At 36.8% G+C, this 22,792-nt stretch overlaps 1 protein-coding gene across 5 annotated transcripts in view; it reads right to left on the reverse strand.

Moving 5' to 3' along the window:
- The window catches only part of DDHD1 (DDHD domain containing 1), a gene marked incomplete at both ends in the record, with an annotated part of 82,825 nt that overhangs the window by 17,978 nt on the left and 42,055 nt on the right, over positions 1-22,792 (reverse strand). For all 5 annotated transcript variants that reach the window (XM_080706853.1, XM_080706851.1, XM_080706850.1 and 2 more), the window contains 4 exons: positions 211-286; positions 2,851-3,113; positions 14,142-14,248; positions 17,393-17,499. In XM_080706853.1, coding sequence (XP_080562979.1) covers positions 211-286; positions 2,851-3,113; positions 14,142-14,248; positions 17,393-17,499 — 553 coding nt within the window. The remainder of the gene's footprint in view (positions 1-210; positions 287-2,850; positions 3,114-14,141; positions 14,249-17,392; positions 17,500-22,792) is intronic.

Genomic DNA, 22,792 nt, shown 5'->3' on the forward strand with positions numbered 1-22,792 from the left:
TGCTGTATACTGTCGATAGCAACAATGATGATGTGTTATATACACTGAGGGCTAGAGAACCATATTGTCCATTCTTTGTAGAATTCAGAAACAGTGCCCAGCACACACAATACGTGCAATAACCAACTATTCATAACTAAACTTTCTTTTGCATCCTAAAGTCATGCTTAAGAAATACTGATGATGAAGAACAGATCCCCTTCTCCTTACCTTAAATTTTAAGGCAGGTGTTTGTGTTAGGGATGATGTCTTCAATCCATGTAGCCGTTCTTCTATTTCCCTCAGCCTAGGAAAAGGTATGAGAGAGAGTAAATACACACACTTAAATTTCAGTCTAAGTTAGCACTCTATTAGACATTTCTAAGTTAGTAAAAATCAAATGACACATAATTCCTCAGTTAATTCCTGTTGACAGGATTTAATACACATCCCCCCGATACATTATACAAAGTCTACAATAATTTACAAAAATGAGTCAATGCTCTGTCAAGTTAAACACCCAGCCCATCTCTTATTTTTGCAGTAAAAATCCCTTCTAGTAAATTATCAGATATATACACCTTAAAAAAAAAAAGCTATACCCAGCTGGGCATGGTGACACATGGTTGTAATCCAAGTACTTGGTTGGGAGGCTGAGACAGAAGGACCTGGGTTTGAGGCCAGCCTCAGGAACTTAGTGAGGCCCTCTGCTACTTAGTGAGACCCTGTTTCAAAATAAAGAATATAAAATAGGGCTGCGGGTGTAACTTGGAGGTAGAGTGCCCCTGGGTTCAATCCTCAATACTGGAAAAAAGAACTATACCCCAAACTAACAACAACAACAAACTACCCTACTAAGCACTATTGTCCACTGTTTTTTGTAAAAATGGCTTTCCTTCCTATACTGAATAAGGAATCTTAGCCTTTCATTTCATTGCCTCCAGACTGTCTTTAGTTTTGTTTGTTTGTTTTTGTAGGTCTGGGGATGGAACCCAAAGGCATTTGAACTCCGAGCTATATCCCCTGCCCAATTTTTTATTCTTTATTTTGAAATGGTCTCACTGAGTTGCATAGGGCCTCACTAAGTAGCTGAGGCTGTCTGTGAACCACGATCCTCCAGTCTCAGCCTCCCAAATGCTGGGATTACAAGCGTGCACCACCACACCCAGCTTCAGTTTTTTTTAAATAATTATTTTTTGTCCATCATATGACAAATAATTTTAACCGCTTGTTGCTGACGAATTTGTTACTTCATCTTTTTTTATTATGATTTCTGTATCCATATGTAATAATCAAAGGAACTGAGTTTCCCCTCTCCCCCAAAAAGCTATAGTTCATTTTCTAAGCTTACTTTTAAACAAAGTTTTACTGGATTTATACATCTAAAATGTTGCTTTTGAGTTTTGCCACACATGACATTTTCTACTGTACTAAATATCCTAAACAATATCATTAAATAACTTCTCTATCAATCTGTTTTTCCAGAGTTGATTAGATGAACTTGTGTCAAGAGGACAAAAAAAAAAAAAAAAAAAAAAAAATGGGGGAGGGCTGGGTGTGGTGGTGCATGCCTGTAATCCCTGTACTTGGAAGCTGAGGATCGCAGGTTTGAGAATAACCTCAGCAAGTAGTGAGACTCTTATCAATCTAACAAGACCTTGTTTTCAAATAAAAAATTAAATCAAACTGGGAGTGTAGCTCGAAGGTAGAATGCCTCTGGATTCGATCCCCAGCACCACAAAAGAAAAAATAAAAAAATAAAAAAAAGACGGGGCCTTTGAACTAAAGATGAAGATAGAATCAGAAAAGTCACAAATGATTCATTAAAAACCTGTATAATTATATGACATATGTAGCATTTACACATAACATTTGGTGGGGAGGTACTATAGATTGAACCCAGGAACATTTCACATTTAGGCAAAAGCCCCAGCCCTTTTATTAAATTCTGAAATAGTCCCAGTTGCTGAGGCAGGCCTCAAACCTGTGACTCTGTCTCAGCCTCCCAAGAACCAGGATTATAGGCATGCACCACTGTGTCTGGTTAATAAATAACGCAGGTAAAAATATTTTTTAGAGCCGGATGTGGTGGCGTACGCTTGTAATCTCAGCACTAGGAAGGTTGAGACTGGAGGATTGCAGTTCGCGGACAGCCTCAGCTACTCAGTGAGGCTCTCTGCAACTTAGTGAGACCCTGTTTCAAAATAAAGAATAAAAAATAGGGCAGGGGGTGTAGCTCAGAGGTCAAATGCCCCTGGGTTCCATCCTCAGACCCGCAAAAAGAAATTTTTTTTTAGAATACTAAGAATAAAAGTAGATACTTATCTCTAAAGATCAGTAAAACTACAATGATTCCAGATTGGCAAACATTTTCAATGAGGATTCAAAGCACTGACTCAGTTTGAAGTTTTATATTTCACCCCTAACAAATTGTGAAGACAAAAGGCAAATCAGGAGAACCCTAAAACTATTTTAATGTTATAGAAGAATGCATATATATGTATGAAAATGAGCAAGTCTTTAGCTTGATTAGGTATGTTATCTAGTAACCTTTGATTTGTATCCTGAACAATGTATTGTTTTTTTTTGGTACTGGGGATAGAACCCAGAGGCACTGTACCTCTGAGCTACACTCCCAGCCTTATGTATTTATTTTTATTTTGAAGCAAGGTCTTGTTAAATTGCTGGGGCTGGCCTTGAACCTGAGATCCTCCTGTATTAGGCTCCCACATACCAATATTACAGGCATGCACCACCACACCTGGCTATGCATTAATTCTTTATCATGAAAATACTGAAGTTTTCACCAATAAGGCCTAGTAATTCCATAAAAAATTTTAGAGTTTTTCAAAGACTTTTAGTTTATTTTACCGTCGCTTTGTTATGTAGAGTTCGTCAAGAAGATGTCGTTCTTCATAGCTCATCCACCGTTCATCAGGCAACTCTTCTTCCTTCTGCAGCAACTGTTCATAGAATCGAACTGGATTCCAGCCAGTCATTATGTCATAAGTGATTACACATCCCAAGGAATGGGACACTATTGAGACTTTACCCCCTTTTTCTTCAAAGTCTGGATTCCGAGAACAGAAAAGGGAATATAATCGATTCAGCTCTTGCTGAAGGCCTTTTACTAGCTGTTTGAAATAAGAAAATATTATATTAGAGCTATCACTGAGTGTTATAAACTTTATTTCTAAAATCAGAAGTATGAAGAAAGGAAAACAAACATTGATCAAATATACCTAAGTTACTAGAATTAACTCAGGTGGCTTTAAAACACTGCAGAAATGAAGATATATACAATATTAGAATAATCTATATCATCACTACAGACGATATAGCAGCTATTGCCCACACAGATCCTCATGTAGTTGTTAAATCAACTATATGAGCAAACAGTTCCATAGACTAAGAAAATTACATGCATATTCTAGTAAGATCTCCAAAGATCTCCGGAAATTTCTTCTTCATTGCAACTCATCCATATGCAATTCTGAATCTTTATGCCTTGTAGTTTTCAGGCATAATAAATTTTAGAAAGTGAGTATCTGAATTTATAACAGATATCCTAATATATATTACGCATTTAGAGTAATGTAATAAAAGGCTATTGTTTGAAGAAAAGGCTAATGTTGATCTACCTGATATTTCACAATTCCTACTAAGTTGGTGATATATATATATATGAATAAAAAGTTGAATTCTATGGTTGAAAAGCAGGGTTTTATAAGTTTAGAGGTTAATAATGTATAAAGCATCTCAGTAATTTTTCTTTGTAAAACTGCTTTCTTTGAAATTAAGCATTAACAGCTGGGTGTGGTATCACACGCTTGTAATCCCAGCAGTCAGGAGGCTGAGACCGGAGGATTGCGGTTCACTGACAGCCTCAGCTACTTAGTGAGGCCCTCCGCAACTTGGTGAGACCCTGTTTCAAAATAAAGACTAAAAAGTAGGGCAGGGTGTAGCTTGGAGGTCAAAGGCTCCTGGGTTCCATACCCAGATCCGTAAATAAATAAACAAATAAATAAATAAATAAATAAAGCATTAAAAATATTACTGAAATATTCCAGAGAATATGAAGAGTAAGATTCTTCTGTGTAGGCGGCCCTTTCTTATTCCTATGGTTACTTACTTCTATTTGATTTTTAATATCCTGTTGGATATTCAGTTTCTCATATTACTCTCTTAGTATCCCAGCTGCTACTCTGACATACAAATATTAGTTACTTGTTACTTCTACTTTCAATCTTGTTATGCTTCAAGACACAAACAGCCTCCATCAGTTTTTACTGAACATTCTTCTGCTAAAATCATCTGAGCACTTTACGAATGGCAGGGTTAACTGTGACATGAACAAAGACATCTCGCATCTCTGTATATAAAGCTACTGAAACCAGGTCCCATGTTTGATGAAAGATACTCAGCTAATGATGGAAGAGAATAATATGAGCTGGCAATATATGAAAGGATAACAAGCTACCTGCTCTCTAAGGAGGGATGTATGAGTTTTTTAATTGGATACTTTAATTTTTCTCTCAGGAAAAGAAACAGATTTCCATGCTTCAGTCTGATGGTTATTTGATTTTCAATATGCATCAGAAACACCTCAAGGGCTTGTTAAATACAGATTGCTAGGCTCTACCCCCAGTTCCTGATCCAGAAGTTGGGAGGGGGGGGCGGAGATACGCATTTGTAATAAGTTCCTTGAAGATGCTGCTGCTGGCCTGTGGACCACACTTCAGGAACTACTTGGCAAATGCACCTAAAGATCTTTAAAGACTTGTCTGTAAAACTTAGTCAGTGCAGTGAAAGCGATATGCAGTGTGATAAGAATCCACACTGCTCTACTCCAAGAGAGCGATAACAATGCTTCAGATTTGACTTTCATAAAGTCCTTAAAATTTTATAATTTTCCTGATTTATAATCTACATGAAGGAGGTACAGAAAAATGTGATGCTTACACAAAATAAATTGGCACTATTTTGTTTTTACTGTTCTTCTCTTTTTTTTTGGGGGGGTGGTACTGGGATTAAACTAAGGGCCTTGGTCATGCTAGCAAGTGTTCTACCACTATCTCTAGCCTCAGGGCTTTTACTTTTGAAGGTCTTAATTGTAAGACTCATATATTGTAAATCCAGAAGCACTAAAAGTTATATACTTCAGTATTCTGGCAAAAAGTATCCAAGTTTCATATCTTTTAAAGTGACTACTCAGCCAAGCGTGGTCACTCACGCTTGTAATCCCAGTGCTTGGGAGGCTAAGATGAGAGGATCGCACAGGTTCAAAGCCAGCCCCAGCTACTTAGTGAGGCTTTCAGCAACTTAGACTGTTTCCAAATAAAGTATAAAATAGGTCTGGGAGTATATCCCAGAGGTAGGTTCCACCCCCAGTACCACTAAAAAAAAAAAAAAAAGTGACATCTTTCCAAATAATAAAAAAGCCCCCCCCCCCACGGGGAATTCTGCCTCTGAGTTATACCCCCAGCCTTTTAAATTATTTTAAATTTATTTTATTATTATTATTTAAATTTTGAAATTGAGTTTTGCTAGGTTGCTGAGAGTCTTACTAAATTGCTGGGGCTGGCCTTGAACCTGTAGTCCTTCTATCTTAGCTTCCTAAGTACTGGAGATTACACATGTGTGCCACTCATCCGGCTTCAAAGATTTATATCAAGTACTTCAATAGTCTGATAATCATATAGACATGGGTAATGATGAGAGTAAATACCCAACATACAGAAAGTATATGATAATATTCACCATGAATGTACAGTTTGTGAAGAGCTGATGATTTTGTCTGTTAAAGTAATTATACTCTAAAAATGTTTGCTGTATTTCCTTATTAGAATATATCTACACACAGCAGTATTTCCATCTTTGTCTACAGCATACATGTACAGAAACATCCATGATTAGGCACTCTGACTTTGAAAGCCAATTTCTTAAATGGCTCTGCACTGCCTCTAAATGCTTTCAGACCTTATTTTTTTTAGCAGTAGAAGATATTCACTTCTACATTATACCCAACAGTTCACCCTAGGATGTTTTCCTTTTCCTTCTCCTTTCTGACATACTTATATTCTCCCAGGTGGGATCCCTTCATGACCAAGTATATTCATTTGGGAGAGCTGAGCCAAAATTAATGATATACCCTGTGATTATTATTAGCTTTACAATGTTATCTAACCAATCCAGTGAGTTTCTTAAATAGTAGGCATTGGATGGCTTTTCAAAAGTTTAAAACAACTTTTCATTTTTATAACCCACTGTTCAAGAGCTAAAATTTATGAAGAAAAGCCAACAAAGGGGGAACCCTTCAGCAGTTTAAAAAGCAAATTTATAAAGATGGCTAAGAAAAGCCTCAAAAATTTTACTGAGAAAAAGTAATTTAGTAATATACATTAAGTTAAATAATTTTCTAATGACCATGAAAATTTCCTTTTTAATTTTTCATTTTAAAAAGTCATTGAAAAGAGAGTTTAGATGTACAATTCTTTTTGTATTTCTTATGTTACTTTGCTTAGGGCTGAAGAAAACTGAAGGTCCTCTGATAAGCTTTTGATAGTTTGAAATTATTTTTTAAACTGGTCATCAGAAGTGACCTGAGAAGGACTGACTGACACAAATTTTTTTCCCTTGAGTTAGGAATGTAACTCAGTGGTAGAGTGCTTGCCTAGCAAGCATGAAGCTATTATTTAAATCCCCCCTCCTCCTCTACCACACCCTAACACCAGCCAGTCACAAAAAACAAAACAACAACAAAAAAACTCTTCCCCTAAGCATGGCTTTTCTGTGATTATTAGCAAATAATGAATTAGGGCCCTTCTCATGAACATCTCAATCTCAGAGTTAAAATGGACCTCATAGATTATCTAATTTAACTGCTGTAACGGTAAGACCCCTCCCGTAGCACTTTGAGACAAGCAGTGGCTCAACAAACCTCAGTGAGTATCTCCATTTATTATTATTATTTATTTATTTATTTAGTGGTACTGGGGGTAGAACCCAGAGGCTTTCTACCTCCGGGATATACTCCCAGACCTTTTTTATATTTTATTTGGAAACAGGGTCTCACTAAGTTGCTGGAAGACTCACTGAGTAGCTGAGGTAGCTGAGGCTGGCTTCGAATCCGTGTGATCCTCCTGTCTCAGCCTCCCAAGCGCGGGGATTACAAGTGTGCGCCACCACGCCCGGCAAGTATCTCCATTTAAAAGTGAGTATCCACTTTTGTTTTAGTGCTGGGGATTGAATTCAGGGACATTCTATCTCTCTGAGCTATACCCCCAGCCCTATTTCTTTTTAAATTCTTTTTTTTTTTTTTTTTTTTTTTTTTTGTGGTACTGGGGTTCCTGGAAACCCTTCTACCTCCGGGCTACACTCCCAGACCTATTTATATATTTTTATTTGGAAATAGGGTCTCTTAAGCCAGCGAGGCTGGCTTCTTTGACCAGTGTGATCCTCCTGTCTCTGCCTCCCAAGCGCGGGGATTACAAGCGTGTGCCACCACGCCCGGCCTAAATTCTTTATTTTGAAACAGGGTCTCACTAAGTTGTGAAGGGCCTAAGTACCTGAGGCTGGCTGTGAATATGTGATACTGTCTCAGACTCAAGTACTGGGATTACAAGTGTGTGCCACTGTGCCCGGCTCCACTCACTTCTTATTTGTTTTTTATTTATTTTGAGGTACTGACTGGGCCATTCTACCTCTGAGCTACACCCAGCCTGATTTTTTATTTACTTTTTTTTTTTTGAAAACAGGGTTTCACTGAGTTACAGAGTGCCTCACTAAGTAGCTTAGGCTGTCTGCGAACTGTGATCCTGTCTCAGTCCCGAATGCAAGCACACACCACCACACCTGGCTTATACTTTATTCCGAAACAGGGTTTCACTAAGTTTCAGAGGCCCTCACTAAGTAGCTAGGGCTGGCCTGGAACTTGGATCCTCTTGTCTCAGCTTCTCAAGTGCTGATGTGTGTGAGCCACCACACCCAGCTCCCACTTATTTTTTTAAAGGCAGCTTTGGTATTACAAAGTTACTCATTACAGTAAGAAAACATGTTCCCTCCTGTATTTCCAATTTACTTATCCTTATTTTACATTTTAGAATCAAAAGTGGAAGTCTAAGCTAGGCGTGGTGGCGCACGCTTGTAATCCCAGCATTTGGGAGGCTGAGACTGTAGGATCACAGTTCACGGACAGCCTCAGCTAGTTAGTGAGGCCCTCTGCAACTTAGTGAGACCCTGTTTCAAAATAGAGAATAAAAAATAGGGCTGGGGGAGTAGCTTGAAGGTCAAATGCTCCTAATGCTCCTGGGTTCCATCCCCAGACCCCCACACACACAAAAAGTGGAAGTCTATTTAGAAAAACAAACATAGCAGTCTTTAAAATACATAGACAAATACATAATCACAACATTAAGTATCTAATAAGAACCACATTGTATTGAGGACTTTATATACATTATCATATCTAATATTCAGGATAACCCTTATCAGTAGCTATTTATCCCTATTTTATAAGTGAGAGCTGAGAAAATGAGAAATTTGATCTAAGATCATACAGCCTATTTAAGTGGGAGGGTTGGAATTTGTATCTTATTAACTCAAGAGGCTTTGAGAGGAAGGGAAAACCTGTGTCTTTCAAATGTCTATTAAATAAATCAAAGTTCATTAACAGGCATGCCAAACAGACAAGACTTATCCATAATTGCTACTACCAAGGAAATGTATACTTTTACATAATTTACTCTAAATATTGCCTAGCATTAATCTCATGTTAAATGAATTTTAATCTGCAGAGTCAACTTTCTTTTTTTAAAAAATAAGAACAACTTTTCACTACCTTTCACTTATTCTACACCTCTTTTATTCTTTGTAATACCTTATGCAGTGCTTCTCTGATCACCTGGACAACTATTAAAAATATAAATTCATAGGTCCATCTCAGACCCACTGACTGGAAAACTCCCCCCTTTCTTCCCTTTTATTTTAAAACTTGTAAAATGTTGTGAAATAAAAATAGCACAGTTACATATATATAATATATATATTCATATTCTTTACCTAGGTTCACCTATTATTAGCATTTTATCCCACTTGCTTTATCATTTGCTTCTATGCACATATAAGTAAATATACCTTCCAACATTGCTGGAAACCATTTAAGGAACCATATATTACATATGTTATGATCTTTTATCACTGAATATTTCATTGTATATTTTGTAAAACAGTAATAGTTATAGTTATCAACTTCATACATTTACTTTGATGCAGTATCTTCTCTAATCTACCACTCACACTCCAATTTTGTCAGTCCTTTGTTGTAGTTTCCCTCCCTCATCCACCACAGAGCACAGCCTAGAATGGATACTGTATTTATATGTCATGTTTCGTTAGCCTCCTTTAATCTGGAACATTTTCTATAGCCTTTTCTCTCTTTCATGATATGGACGTGTGTGTGTGTGTGTGTGTGTGTGTGTGTGTGTGTAGTTCTGGAGACTGAACCCAGTACTGGAATTATAAGCATGTACCACAATGTCTGGCTGGACATTTTTAAAGAACATAGCCTATCCCTGTATTTTTATGAGAATGTCCTTATTTTGTGTTCCTAGGATGTCTTCTCATAATTAGAATACTGCATAGGTGATGTGTTTTCTCCTCTGGGCATCATCATATCAAGAGGCACACAGTGTCCATCTGTCCTTCAGGAACACCTAGTATAGGTGTTGCCTCATTTCTCCAGAGTATAATTATTGTTTCTCTTTTTTAAAATAATAAGCAGCCTATGGCTGTACACTTTGAGACCATGCAAATATCCTGCTCATCAAAATACCGCCCTCAGTTTAGCAGTCACTGATGACTTTTGCCCGGTCTTCTCTTACCTTATCCTACTATGATAGCTGCAAAATGATTTTCCAATTCCAGCATTCCCACCTTTAGTCAGCCTTTGGCATGGTACTGTAAACAATGACCTCCCTTCTTCCCATTTATTTCTTCCAATTTATTGATTTATAATCAATTTGGAAGTAGGATTAATAATTTATAATCCCTTATTATCCTTATTTTAATTTTATAATAAAAATATTAACAGCTGGGCGTGTTGGCGCACGCTTGTAATCCCTGCGCTTGGGAGGTGGAGACAGGAGGATCGTGCTGGTTCGGAGCCAGCCTTGCTGGCTTAAGAGACCCTGTTTCCAAACAAAAAAATATAAAAACAGGTCTGGGAGTGTAGTCCGGAGGTAGAAGGGCTTCCAGGAACCCCAGTACCACCAAAAAACCAAAACCAAAAAAAAAACAAAAAAAAAAAACAAAAAAAAAAAAACCAAAACACAAAAAAAACAAGTATTAACAATTTCTTACAATAAGTAGCAGTGATTACTTAACTATTTTAGTACTCAAATTATTTTAGATTTGGCCACTGAGAACTGTTTCTTTCACTTCTTTATCCTTGTGACCTGCCCATTATTATTATTCTTTTTAATACTTTCGCTGAAGCATTGTAATTATAACATCATAGTGAGATTCAAAGTGATGCAAACATACACGCATGCATCACTTAGTATACTGCCCTCTGCATCACCCCCACCCCGTTCTCCTCCCCTATACATGTCAGTGAGATGGGTAGTCATACCTCCATATACGGACAAAACATAACACTCTTTTCTTAGAAGGCCTCCTTTTCCCCCCTTCCCACTGCCCACCCCTAATTCTCTTTCACTACTCCATTGGTATCTCTCTTAAAATAGCTATAGGTTATGAAAAAAATATAGGGTCACTGCATACTTTTGAAAGCATATATATTAAACCCTACTGCAAGGCTGCACTCCATTCTAAGTTTTCTGAAGTCAGGAATATTTTTAGATTAAGAATTGATAAAGAAATGCTCTCACAGAACCATTAAACCCTTCCCTTTTCTCTTATCAAAGCAGATGTGTCTGTAAGCAGCAATGTGTCTGCTTTATCAATGAAGACTTCTACTTCAAATGAAAATGATTTGATATTATAGTACCTGAAATAATTGTTTGCCAAGACATCCTGCTGCCTCGGCATCTATGTGTTGAGACCCCCCACTCCACATAGTTAATCGGCAGAACGCCCCGAGAAAGAGGGATCGTCTCTGGCCAAAATATCCCCCACTTTTACCCTTCATGACTATTAATATTTCCTTTAACTTTCTACACGAATTGCTCCAGTGATGTGAAATCAGGACTATAAATAGAAATTGAGTCCGTGGATATAAATTTTCTAATAATTTGTCTAAACGTCCTTGGCTTTGCTCAAGAGTAAAGAAAAAAACTGGCCAGAACTCAGATGCTGTGATAAGCATTCCAGCTGCAGCAATCACAAAGGGTCTCCGATCCTCACTCCTATCACTAGGTTAAGCTATTAACTCCGGTAACCGATAGCTCAGTTTAAGGAAACTTTGTTTACCCTTGAGATCCTGCCTAGAGACAGAGAAGATAAAATTTTGTGTGTGACTTCGAAGCAATTTAGTTGATGAACAACTTAGTTGCCAAAATACAATAGAGCCAAGGAGAAAGATTGTTGACCTTCACGCCCAGTGTGAGCATTCCCCGAAACAGGGAGAATGCCGCATGGCTAGAAATGAAAATGACAAAATAAAGGATAGATATTCTAAATATATATGTATGAAGGAAAGGAAATACCGTAAGAGTAAGAAAGCACTTTTTCATGAAGAAGAGCTTATCATAAGAACGTCCCGACTGGGAAAGAAAGGAATTAGAAAGTTAGAAGCAGGTTGCAGAGGGTTTGTGATAAGGAAATGGATTATTAGAGACCAATAGGCCTTTAATAGGCTTTTTGTCTAAAAAAGAGTGTTCAACAGTCAAGGAAATACATCTGACAACTAAATCCAAGAACTTCACAGTGTTATTTGTGGTGTCTTATTTGCCAAGCTGTGTTGTGAGTTTTTGTAAGCTTTCAGACTTCAGAAGGCAAAGCGGATGAGATCTGAGAGACTCCCATCGCATCTCCCTGGACCGCCACATCTCCCCATGCTTGTCATATGGATATAGATGGAAACTTCAAAAAAGAAAGAAAAAGAAGATTCCATGAGAAGGCGTATTCTCCAAGCCCTGGGCCTTGGGCGTGCCTGTATTGCCTTTGGAATTTACCTTTGGACCTGCCCTGCTGCAATATCGGAAGAAAGATCCGGAGCTTATCTCCTAAATGCTGGACTAGTCATTTACTTTGTTTATATGTAATTTACTATTGTTTTGCTGTGATTGCCCCCCTTCCCTTTCTTTTTTTTCCTCCTATTATTAATCTCACTGGTGAAGGGTATAAATTTTCTCTGGGTTCCTGTAATAAATTGTCATTGGCTCAAGAAGCCTTTGTCCACCTCAAATTCTTTCCCAAGCGCCGTACCTAAAAAACTTAGGGAATTCATAGAGGGAACAGAATTGCTGCAGATAAGTTTCTGCAGAACTCCACCTGCCTTTTGCCCCATCTTTCTGAGGCTCCCGGTCGCGAGTGGACTTGCCCCCACAGGACTGAGTCAGTCGGTAACAATTGTTAGTAATTATTAACTACCATGTGTCACATATTAATGTAAGCATTATCTCAATCCTTAAGAGAACCAAAAATAAAGTATTGCTGTGGGACTGGGGATCAAGGAATTTGTTTTTAGAGCCATTACACTACATAGTTTTTAGGAAGAATATTGGGGTGATATATGATTATGGAGAAATCTGAAGATACAATTTAATTATAATAATAAGCCTAAAACATAATTTTCCCCCGGGGGTAAAAACAAAATGATTTAAAAAACTTCCATGGTGATTTCTCTTTTAGATACTGCTTTCACAAATGTGTGCCAGGGATTTCTATCCTTGTATAGTATCTTGTCCATAATAAGATATCAATAAAAAATTTTTTAATAACCATGTAGTTAATTTCCTTAGTTAAAAATATCTTCTAGCAGTTGATTTGGCATACATATTACCAAATTTTACCAGAGATTTCTGATATAGAGATTTTGCCAAAACAACTGATTTTGCTTTTAAACGCCTGCACTGATTTTTCCAATTCCTTCACTAATGAGGGGTAACAGCTTACAGTGGCCCAATGTTAGCTGATATTTGGTACACAGTAGATGCTCACTAAATATGCACTGATTAAAGGCCCAGGCTGTGTGTGGTGGTGCAGGTTTGTAATCCCAGTACTTGGGAGGCTGAGACAGGAGGATTGCAGGTTCAAAGCCAGCCTTGGCAACTTAGGCTCTTAGCAACTTAAGTGAGATCTTGTTTCCAAATAAGATAAAAAATCAGGCTGGGGGTATAGCATGTGGGTAAAATGCCTCTGAGTTCAGTCCTCAGTACCAAATAAGTAAAATAAATGAAAGTCCCAGGAAAGCCAAAATAACTAGCCAGCAGACAACAGACTGGCTGGCCTGTGAACACAGGAGTGTTACGTAAACAGTACAAGCTGCGGTGGCGCTCCATCACATGGCGCAAATCTTGGCTTTGCCAATTACTAGGCAAGACACTTGGGGCATGCCCTTAATCTCTTTGTGCATCAGTTTCTTTATCCTTCAAGTGAAGATACTAATCTACTTCACAGGACTTTTATGAAAATTAAACAAGTTAAAATATGTTAATAAATATTCATTACTCTTATGAGACAAAAGTCCTTTTCTAATGAAGTATGAAGTGCATCTTGGTAAAGACAGTCTCATCCACTGGACTGAACTGACCTTCACCTCTTGCCTCCTTCAGTGTTATCTATGTGAGGCACCAGCAACACCACCATTTGAGAGCTACCTGGATCCGTTACAGAGGTAGGGCAATAAAAAAACACACACACAAAAAAAATTTGAAGGAAATTTCCAAGTGTCTAAAACTCTTTCATGAGGATAACAATCACAGTTATAGCTGAATTTATAAAGACCAGTATTTTTTTAAAGAAATATTTTCTAACCAATTCCCTACCCATGAAACTATTCATTTCCTTAAGGGTTCCAATGTTTAGTTTGAAGATTACTAAATTTACTATTAACTACAGGCTTTTCATAGATTGTAACAGATTGAGTCTGTAGTTTCTCATTTGCTTTCTAAAAAAGAGCATAAAATGTTAAAATCTAGGGTATTTCTATGCTATCACTCTAAAACATACCCAACAGCAAAGATAATTATGATACTTACTTCATCCCTATAAAGAGGGCTAGTATAATACATTATGTCCATTGCACTGCTGTTCAGCATATCCCTTAAACCTCGTACTTTGTCAGGAGTAATGGAATCAACAGTGTCTAAAAAAACAAAACAAGAACAAAATTAATCTTCCGGAAGAGATTTTTTTTTTTTAGGAAAACTACCTAGCAAAAAATTATATTTCCTGAAATAATTTCCCATTTAAATATTTGAGAGCAGCTTTGACTCTAGTGAGCCCTTCTTGCAAAATATTGCCCCCCCCAAAAAAAAACCAGCAAAAGACAAAAGGGAGTATGAATAGAAAAGGATGAGGATGGTTGTAGAAAAATAATGCTTGGATCTATGCATCGTAGGCCAGGAAATGCTCATGTTGAAAGCCAGGTGAAATGGTTTGGATTTAGAATGTCCCCCTAACCCTCACAGAAACAAGGTAGCAAAGCTGGAAACCAGGCTTGGTTGCTAAGGAGGGATCCCTGGGGCTGTTGCCTTGGGATCATTAAGGTTTTCTACTTTCCAGCTCACTCTCTGCTTCTGGCCTCCAAGGTGTGAGAGTTGAGCTTTGCACACTCTTTCTGTCCCTCTCTTTACGCTTCCCATTACCATGCCCTGAGCTTCAGACCCTGGCCTCACATGGACTAAACCAGAATCTCCAAAAATCTGTGAGCAAATAAGTCTTCCTTCCTCTAAGTTGTGTGGTCTGTTGCTTTGGATTATAGAAGTGAGAATGTTGCCTGAGACATTGGGTATTATTAATGGCAAACCAACAACAAATTAAAACTTTCCCAGCTTCAGTGAATGAATAAATTCTATGGGCTTAAACTGTCAAATCACAAGTATGCATAAAGGCAAATCAGCAGTGGGTTTCTTAAGTAAGGAAGTAAAGTTGATATAATTTACTATGTTGAAAATAACTGTTCCCTACTAAAATTATTAGCAATGAAGAAAACTCTGGATTCACTGTAGATACAAAGTAAGGCTATACTTGTATGAATATTATTACTTGAAAGCACAAAGTGGGCAAAAGGCTTATAATTTTAGTAAGTACAATTTCCTTCATCCTCTGGTTTTCCACTGTATTGGTTCAAGTTATTTTATGTTTATTTCCCACTTTAAGGACTTGAAGGCAATGACATATAAAGACTACAAGTCTTTTCAAGGACGTAAAGGGAAATACTGTGGCTGTCCACATGTCATGAAACACTATTTATAGATGATGCTTAGTTTTAAATTACAAAGTGAAAAGTCTGACTACTATGTTGATATGAAGACAGTTTAAATACCATTTTGATGCATTTCCAAAAAAAAAGTTTTTAGGGTGAAATATGCAAACATAGAAAACAAGGTATTTAATATGCATAGACAACTGAAAGAATAATTTGTATAAAGAAAACCATGTTCCTACCACCTTGAAGAATATTGACATTAGGCAAGTGAGGGTATGGCTCAGTGGCAGAGAACACTGAAGCATGTGCAGGGCCCTGAGTCTAATTCCAATACTACCTCCAACAAAAAGAATACTGCCATTATCTCCGGAGCCCAAAATATGCCTAAGACTTCTCCCTCTTTACTAGATGTAATCGCCAATAAGAAGTTTGGATTACTTGTGCTTTTCCTTTGCTTTATAGATTTGCTACATGTTCAATAAATTAATAATTATAGCCAATTATTCCATAGCATTTATTGTGTGCCAGAGCCACATTTGGCCTCATTTTGAACTGTATTAACTGTTATATAGTCTATGCTTTGCTTTTCTCCCTGTTACAGGTTTCTGAGATTTACTCGTGTTGAGGCATCTAGATGTATTCCATTCATTTTTATTGCTGTATAGTATCCTAGTCTATGCACATATCACAATTTATTTACTCCACTGAGAGACATCTGGGTTGTTTTTAGCTTTTACTGTTATAGACTATAATACTAATTAACACTGTTTCTCATGTGTCCTGATGCATGTAAGAGTTTTTTAGGTTATACACCTTGGAGCAAAACTGCTGGGCCTTAGAGTACGTGCACAGTCAACTTTATAAGATAATGTCGCCTTTCAAAATGATTCAATCAACTTAAATTTCTACTAGGAGTAACTGAGAATCTTCATTGTGTATATCCTCCATAACATCTGGTACTGTCCTTAAATTTTTGCTTGTAAGTATGAATTACATTTCATTGTGGTTTTTAATTTGCATCTTGATTATTAGTGCGTTGTACATTTTTCATATATGTTACACATATAAATAAATAAATCTATGTGTGTCTTTTTTTCTTCCTCTTTCTATGTAAGTTTCCTTTTATTATTTTGGATATTAAACTTTTGGTGATTATATCTGCTACTCTATTGTAACACTTAGTTCAGGTTGTGGCTTGCCATTCATTCTCTGTATTCTATGGTCTAGTAATAAAGAGGTTCTTAACCTAATCAAAATTATCCACATTACTTTATGGCTATGCTTTTAGGTTTTAAAAATTATTTTCCAGCCGGGTGTGGTGGCACACACTTGTAATCCCAGCATTCAGGAGGTTGAGATAGGAGGATCAGGGTTCTCAGCCAGCCTCAGCTACTTAGTGAGGCCCTTTGCAACTCAGTGAGACCTTGTTTCAAAATAAAAGAATAAAAAATAGGGCTGGGGGTGGAGCTTGGAGGTAGATAGCCCCTGAGTTCCATTCCCAGTACCACAATAAAATAAAATAAAATAAAATAAAATAAAAATAACTCTTTTCCTGTACTGAAATCATAAAGGTACTCTTGAACTTTTTTCTAAAATGTTTTAGGAACTTAACTTTCATATGTCTTTCATCTATTTGGTATATAAAGTAGGGATAAATGACTTTTCACTTTTTTCCCTAGAAGACAACCAGTTACCAAATACATCTGTAGATCAAATAGGTCAGGCCATCCTTTCGCTAATGAGCTGTTAGGATAGACCTGAAGTATATTAGGGTTCTCCCCTAGGCACAGGTCTGTTCAGAACATTTCTACTCTGGTGTTCCAGTCTACCTCCCTGTCTGGTACCAGCACTAATGGGGGAGGACTACTGGGATTACACTCGAGGTCATTCTACCTGCAAGATATCCTCTACCCTGCCTATTTTATTTTGAAACAGGATCTTGCTAAGTTGTTTAGAGTCCTAAGTTGCTGAGGCTGTGCTTGAAACTGCAATCCTCCTGTCTCAGCCTCCCAAGTACTGGGATTACAAGTGTGCACCACCATGCCCAGCTAGACCATTCAATTTAAAAACAAAATATACCTCCATCAAGAGTAAGTTTTGACCGCCACTCAACAGGCAGGAATTCAACATGTGTTGCATGGTTGGAAAAATGCCTTTCTTCTATTTTTCTTGCAGCCTCTCTCATCCTAAAAAATAAAAAGCAAAACTTTTGAGAGTAACTTTACATATGCATTTATATGATATGAAATATCATTACCCATAGCACTTCCATTTCCTTTTAACTCTGGCAAACTATACTTCAGTTATTGCTACATTAAGAATGCAGTTAGACTACCTTCATTTCCTAAATTTGCCAACTACAATTTCAAATGTTCCAAGTATTACATTCTACACTGTTTATACCCATGAATTTTTGGTAAATACAACAGCAAATGAATATTCCTGTGCTATCACCCTTCATTTATTATCCTACTAATTTTCCCTATAATGTAAATATTCAATTTTATTTAAAAAATATTTCAAGAAATGTACTCTTTCCTTTTAGTGTCAGTTATTTGAGTTTTTTTTTTTTTTAAAGCAAATGTATGTTTTGTGGCTAGCACCATTTAAACAAACTGGATCAATTCATCCTGAAAAACTCCTTCATGCTATGCCTTTAACCCTTCATATACATACACACATACATACATAATGTATGCATAATTTTGTGTGTGTGTGTGGTGCTGGGAATTGAACCCAGGGGCATTCTACCTCTGAGCTACACCCCCAGCCTTGTTTTTTATTCTTTATTTTGAAACAGGGTCTAAGTTGCAGAGCGCCTAAGTAGATGAGGCTGGCCACAAATCTGGATCCTCCTGTCTCAGCCTCCCAAGTACTGGGATTACAAGCATATGCCAACACATCCAGCTCTTCCCTTATATTTTAAAGCAAATCCTAGATATCAAGTCATTTTATCTGTTAGTATGTATTTCTAAAATATATTAATGAGCATAGCAAAATATTATTAAAATTTTTTTCAACTAATGTAACCCAAGTGGTCCTATTTTCTCAGTTGTACTGTAAATATTTTTTGTAAAGTATCTTGAAATATTTTTTATTGGTGAATTATATGTAAGAGTTTGCTGTGTTGTGACATATTCATACTTGCACATAGCATAATTTAGCTAATTCACACCCCTAAACCTGTCTTTTCCTCCCCTCTTCCTCCCTCTAATACCTACCCTCTAACCTACTGGTCTCCCATTTTCATGAGGTCCCTTTTTTTCTAGCTTCCATGTATGAGAGAAAACATGGAACTAGGACCAAAATAGTGGTTTTACTAATTTCTAGTCTTACCAAGAGTGTATAAGTGATTCTTTCTCCCTGTATCTTTGCTGGAATTTATTTACATTTTTGATGCATGCCATTGTAATCAGAATGTGATGAAATCTCTGTAGATTTTTGATTTTCAATCCCGATTGCTCAAGATGTTGAACATGTTTTGATATATTTGTTGCCAATTTATATATCTCGAGAAATGTAGTTTATTTGCCCATTTAATGAATGGATTATTTTCATGTTAATTTTTTGAGTTTTTCATTTATTCAGATATTAATCCTGTCAGAAGAATAACTTGCAAAGATTTTCTCCCAATCTGCAGGATTCTCACATTCTTGTTTTCTTTGCTGTGCAGAAGCTTAATTGATGCTATCCATTTATTAATTCTTGGTTTATTTTCTGGGCTTTAGGAGTTAATTCCTGTGACTATGCGTTCGTGGTGATGAGATGTTTTCTTCTAGCAGTTGAAGTTTCTGGTCTAATTTCTAGGACCCTGAATCACTTTAGTTGACTTTTGTGCAGGTGAAACATAGGGATCTACTTTTATTTTTCTCCATACGGGTATCCAGTTTCTCCAGCACCACTGGTTTAAAAGGCTGTCTTTTCAAGGTTGTATGTTTGGTGTCTTTGCCAAGGATCAGATGACTGCATCTGTTTGTCTCAGTGGCATCTTTTTTTTTTTTTTTTTTTTTTTTCCGGCTCTGGGAATGGAACCCAGGGGCAATGGTCTACATGCTTGTTTTTATGCCAGTATCATGCTCTTTTTGTTACTATTGCTCTGCAGTGTAATTTGAAGTACGGAATTCAAGCATTGCACTTATTGCTCTGGCTATTCCAGAACTTTTATTATCCCATATAAAGTTTAGAATTCTGAATGTGTTTCTGAATGCAAACTGCTAATATTTTGTTAAGGATTTCTGCACCTATGTTCATCAGGGATACTGGCCTGTAGTTCTCTTGACGTGTCCATATTTGGTGTGGTCTCAGGGTTACATTGGCTTCATAAGAATGCATTTGGGAGTGTTCTCCTCCCATCTACTTGGAATAATCTGAGGAACACTATTTCTTGTAACTGGCCTATTTAGGTGTTCTATATCCTCTTGGTTCAATTTGGTAGGTTGTATGTGTTAAGAAATTTGTCAACTTTCTTCAGATTTTCCAATTTATTGGAATACAAGTTTTAAAATTGCCCCTAACGATCCTCTGCATTTCTACTATGTCTGTGGTGATTTTCTCCCTTTTGTTTTTCTAATTTTATTAATTTAGGTCTTTCCCACCTCACTTTGTTAGTTTGGCTAAAGGTTTATAAATCTTGTTTATCTTTTCAAAGAACAAAGGGGTTGGTAATATTTTTACAGGACCTTGAGATGCTTCATTAGGTTGTTTATTTGGAATCTGACTTTTTTTTTTTTTCTTCCCTTTTTTGGGTACTAGGGATTGAACCAAGGAGGATTCTGAGATACACCCAGGCATTTATTTAAATTTTGAAATAGGGTCTCACTAAATTGCTGAGGCTGCTCTCAAACTTGTAATCCTCCTGTCTCAGCCTCCCAACTACTGAAACTACAGGCATGCACAACCATGCTCAGCTTCTAACTTTTAAAGAGGGCACTAATTTTCTTTTTAAAATCACATACATAGCATCCCAGAAATTCTGGTATGTTGTATCTCTATTCTCATTCAAGTCTAGGAATTTAAAAATTTCTCCCCTAATTTCACCTGTGATCCAGTCACTGTTCAAAGGTATATTATTTAATCTCCATAAGTTTAATTTCTATAGTATTTTTGAGGTTAATTTCTAATTTGATTTTACTGTGATATAAGATCCAAGGGATTATATAAATTTTTGTTTTGTGATCTAAAATGTGGTCTATGCAAATGTTATCTTATAACACTAATTTTTTCATACTTGGGTTCCAAACACAATCTGTACACTTCAAGTGGTAGATGCCTTTTAATTATCTTTTAATCTGTAAGGTTCCTTTCTCTCTGTTTTCTTTGTAATTTTTGATTTGTCTGTAGATTATTTTCATAGTCTGATTTTTGTTGACTACATCCCTACAATATTACTTAGCTTCTTATTATTGAACACATATTTTTAGAAACAGCAATTTACTCATATCAAATGTTTAGCTGCTTTGGAAACCAAATATTTTTGTTATGAACTGAGATGCAGTTCATTAAAAAAATGCAGGATAGATGTTTAACTCTTTCATTTTACTAACAGTTTTCAAAGTAATGAGATGTTAAGATTTTAATATAGTTTGTATTAGTCTGATTTGATTATAAAATACCCAAGAAAGTCTATTTTATAAAGTGATTTATTTTGGCTCATGGTACTAGGGTAGAGGATCACGGGGCCACATCTGGTGATGGCATTGATGTTTGCAGGGACCCTGAAGCAGCCTAGGGTATCACAAGACAAGAATCAAGTATAAGCCTTTGTACATCTGATCTCTCTCCCACTTCTTTTTTTTTTTTTTTTTTTTTTTTTGGTGGTACTGGGGTTCCTGGAAGCCCTTCTACCTCCGGGCTACACTCCCAGACCTCTTTTTACATTTTTTTAATATTTGGAAACAGGGTCTCCTAAGCCAGCGCGCGCGGCTGGCTTCGAACCTGCGCGATCCTCCTGTCTCTGCCTCCCAAGCGCGGGGATTACAAGCGTGCGCCACCACGCCCAGCTCTCTCCCACTTCTTACAAGCCACGGGGATTCTAGGATTCTATCAGGGGACTCTACCCAATTACCTTATCTAATCCTAATCACTTCCCAATATCACCACCAAACACTTAAAGGACTAAGTTTTACCCCTTTAATAACTGACAGTGGGGATTAAGTTTAAACAAAGTCTTGGAGGCCACGCAAAGTATTTCCAAACCAGAGCAGATGCCATTACTGATACTTTAAACATCTGAAGTATTTCAATTCACCATATTTAATTCACTGTATTATCTTTGCAAATGCTCGAAATGTATCCCACTTTTGGTCTATGAGTTTCTTTAATCTGAGTTCTGAGTGCTTTTGATCCAATGACCCTAAGTTTTATTTTTTTTTTAAACTCTGACTTTTCGTATATTCACAGAGGTATGCAACCACCCATCCCATCTAATTTCAGAATACTTTCATCTTTCCACTAAGAAATACCAGGCTCATGGGGCTGGGATGTAGCTGAGTGACAAAGTGCCTGCTTTGCAGGTGCAGCACTCTGGGTTCGATCCCTGGTTCCAAAATGACAAAAACAAAAAACAAAAAACAAAAACTTTAGAAATACCAGACTCATTAGCAATCACTCCTCATCCCTCATCCCCTTGGCCTCTGGCAACCAATATATTACTTTCTGTCTTTGTGAATTGCCTATCTGGATACTCTATACACTCTGGAATCATATATTATGTGGCCTTCTATATCTGGCCTTTTATCATGTTTTCAAAGTTCATCCATGCTGTATCATGAACCAGTACTTTATTGCTTTTTATTGTTGAATAATATTTCACTGTATGGATATATCATTTTCATCTATTCATCAGCTGATGGACACTGGAGTTTACTTTTTTTGCTATTACAAATAATGCTACTTTGAACAGTCTTTAACAGGGTTTTGAGTTGGATATATGTTCTACCTTTGAGTGGTACTGCTAGCTCATATGCTAACATTTTGATAAACTGCCCAACTGTTTTCTAAAGTAGCTATACTACTTTACAATCCCACCAGTACATGAGTGTTCCAACTCTTTTTCTTGCTAATACCTGTCATTTCTCCAGTTTTTAAAATAATAATCTTCCTTCTGAATATTACTCTGTCACTCTAAATTGCATCTCCTTAATTACTAATGATACTGAACACTTTTCACATTTATTTGTCATCAGTACATCCTTTGGACAAATATCTACTCAAATTCTTTACCCATTTGAAAAAGGAATTTTTATGTTCAGTTAAAAAGTATTTTATATACTATAGATAACAGACCCTTATGTGATGTATGGTTTATACTTTGTCCCAATTTGACAATTGTCTTCATTTTCCTATTAGTAATTTTTGAAGACTTCCTGGAAGACATCCGCTAACAACCAATCTCCATTACCACAAAATCAGCGCCTTTCATAGCCAGAAAACACCATCACCAGAGAAACAAAAAAATCACCAGGCTCCAGAGAGAAAGCA

The sequence above is a fragment of the Muscardinus avellanarius genome (assembly GCF_963383645.1).
Source record: "Muscardinus avellanarius genome assembly, chromosome: 12".
Classification (NCBI taxonomy): domain Eukaryota; kingdom Metazoa; phylum Chordata; class Mammalia; order Rodentia; family Gliridae; genus Muscardinus; species Muscardinus avellanarius.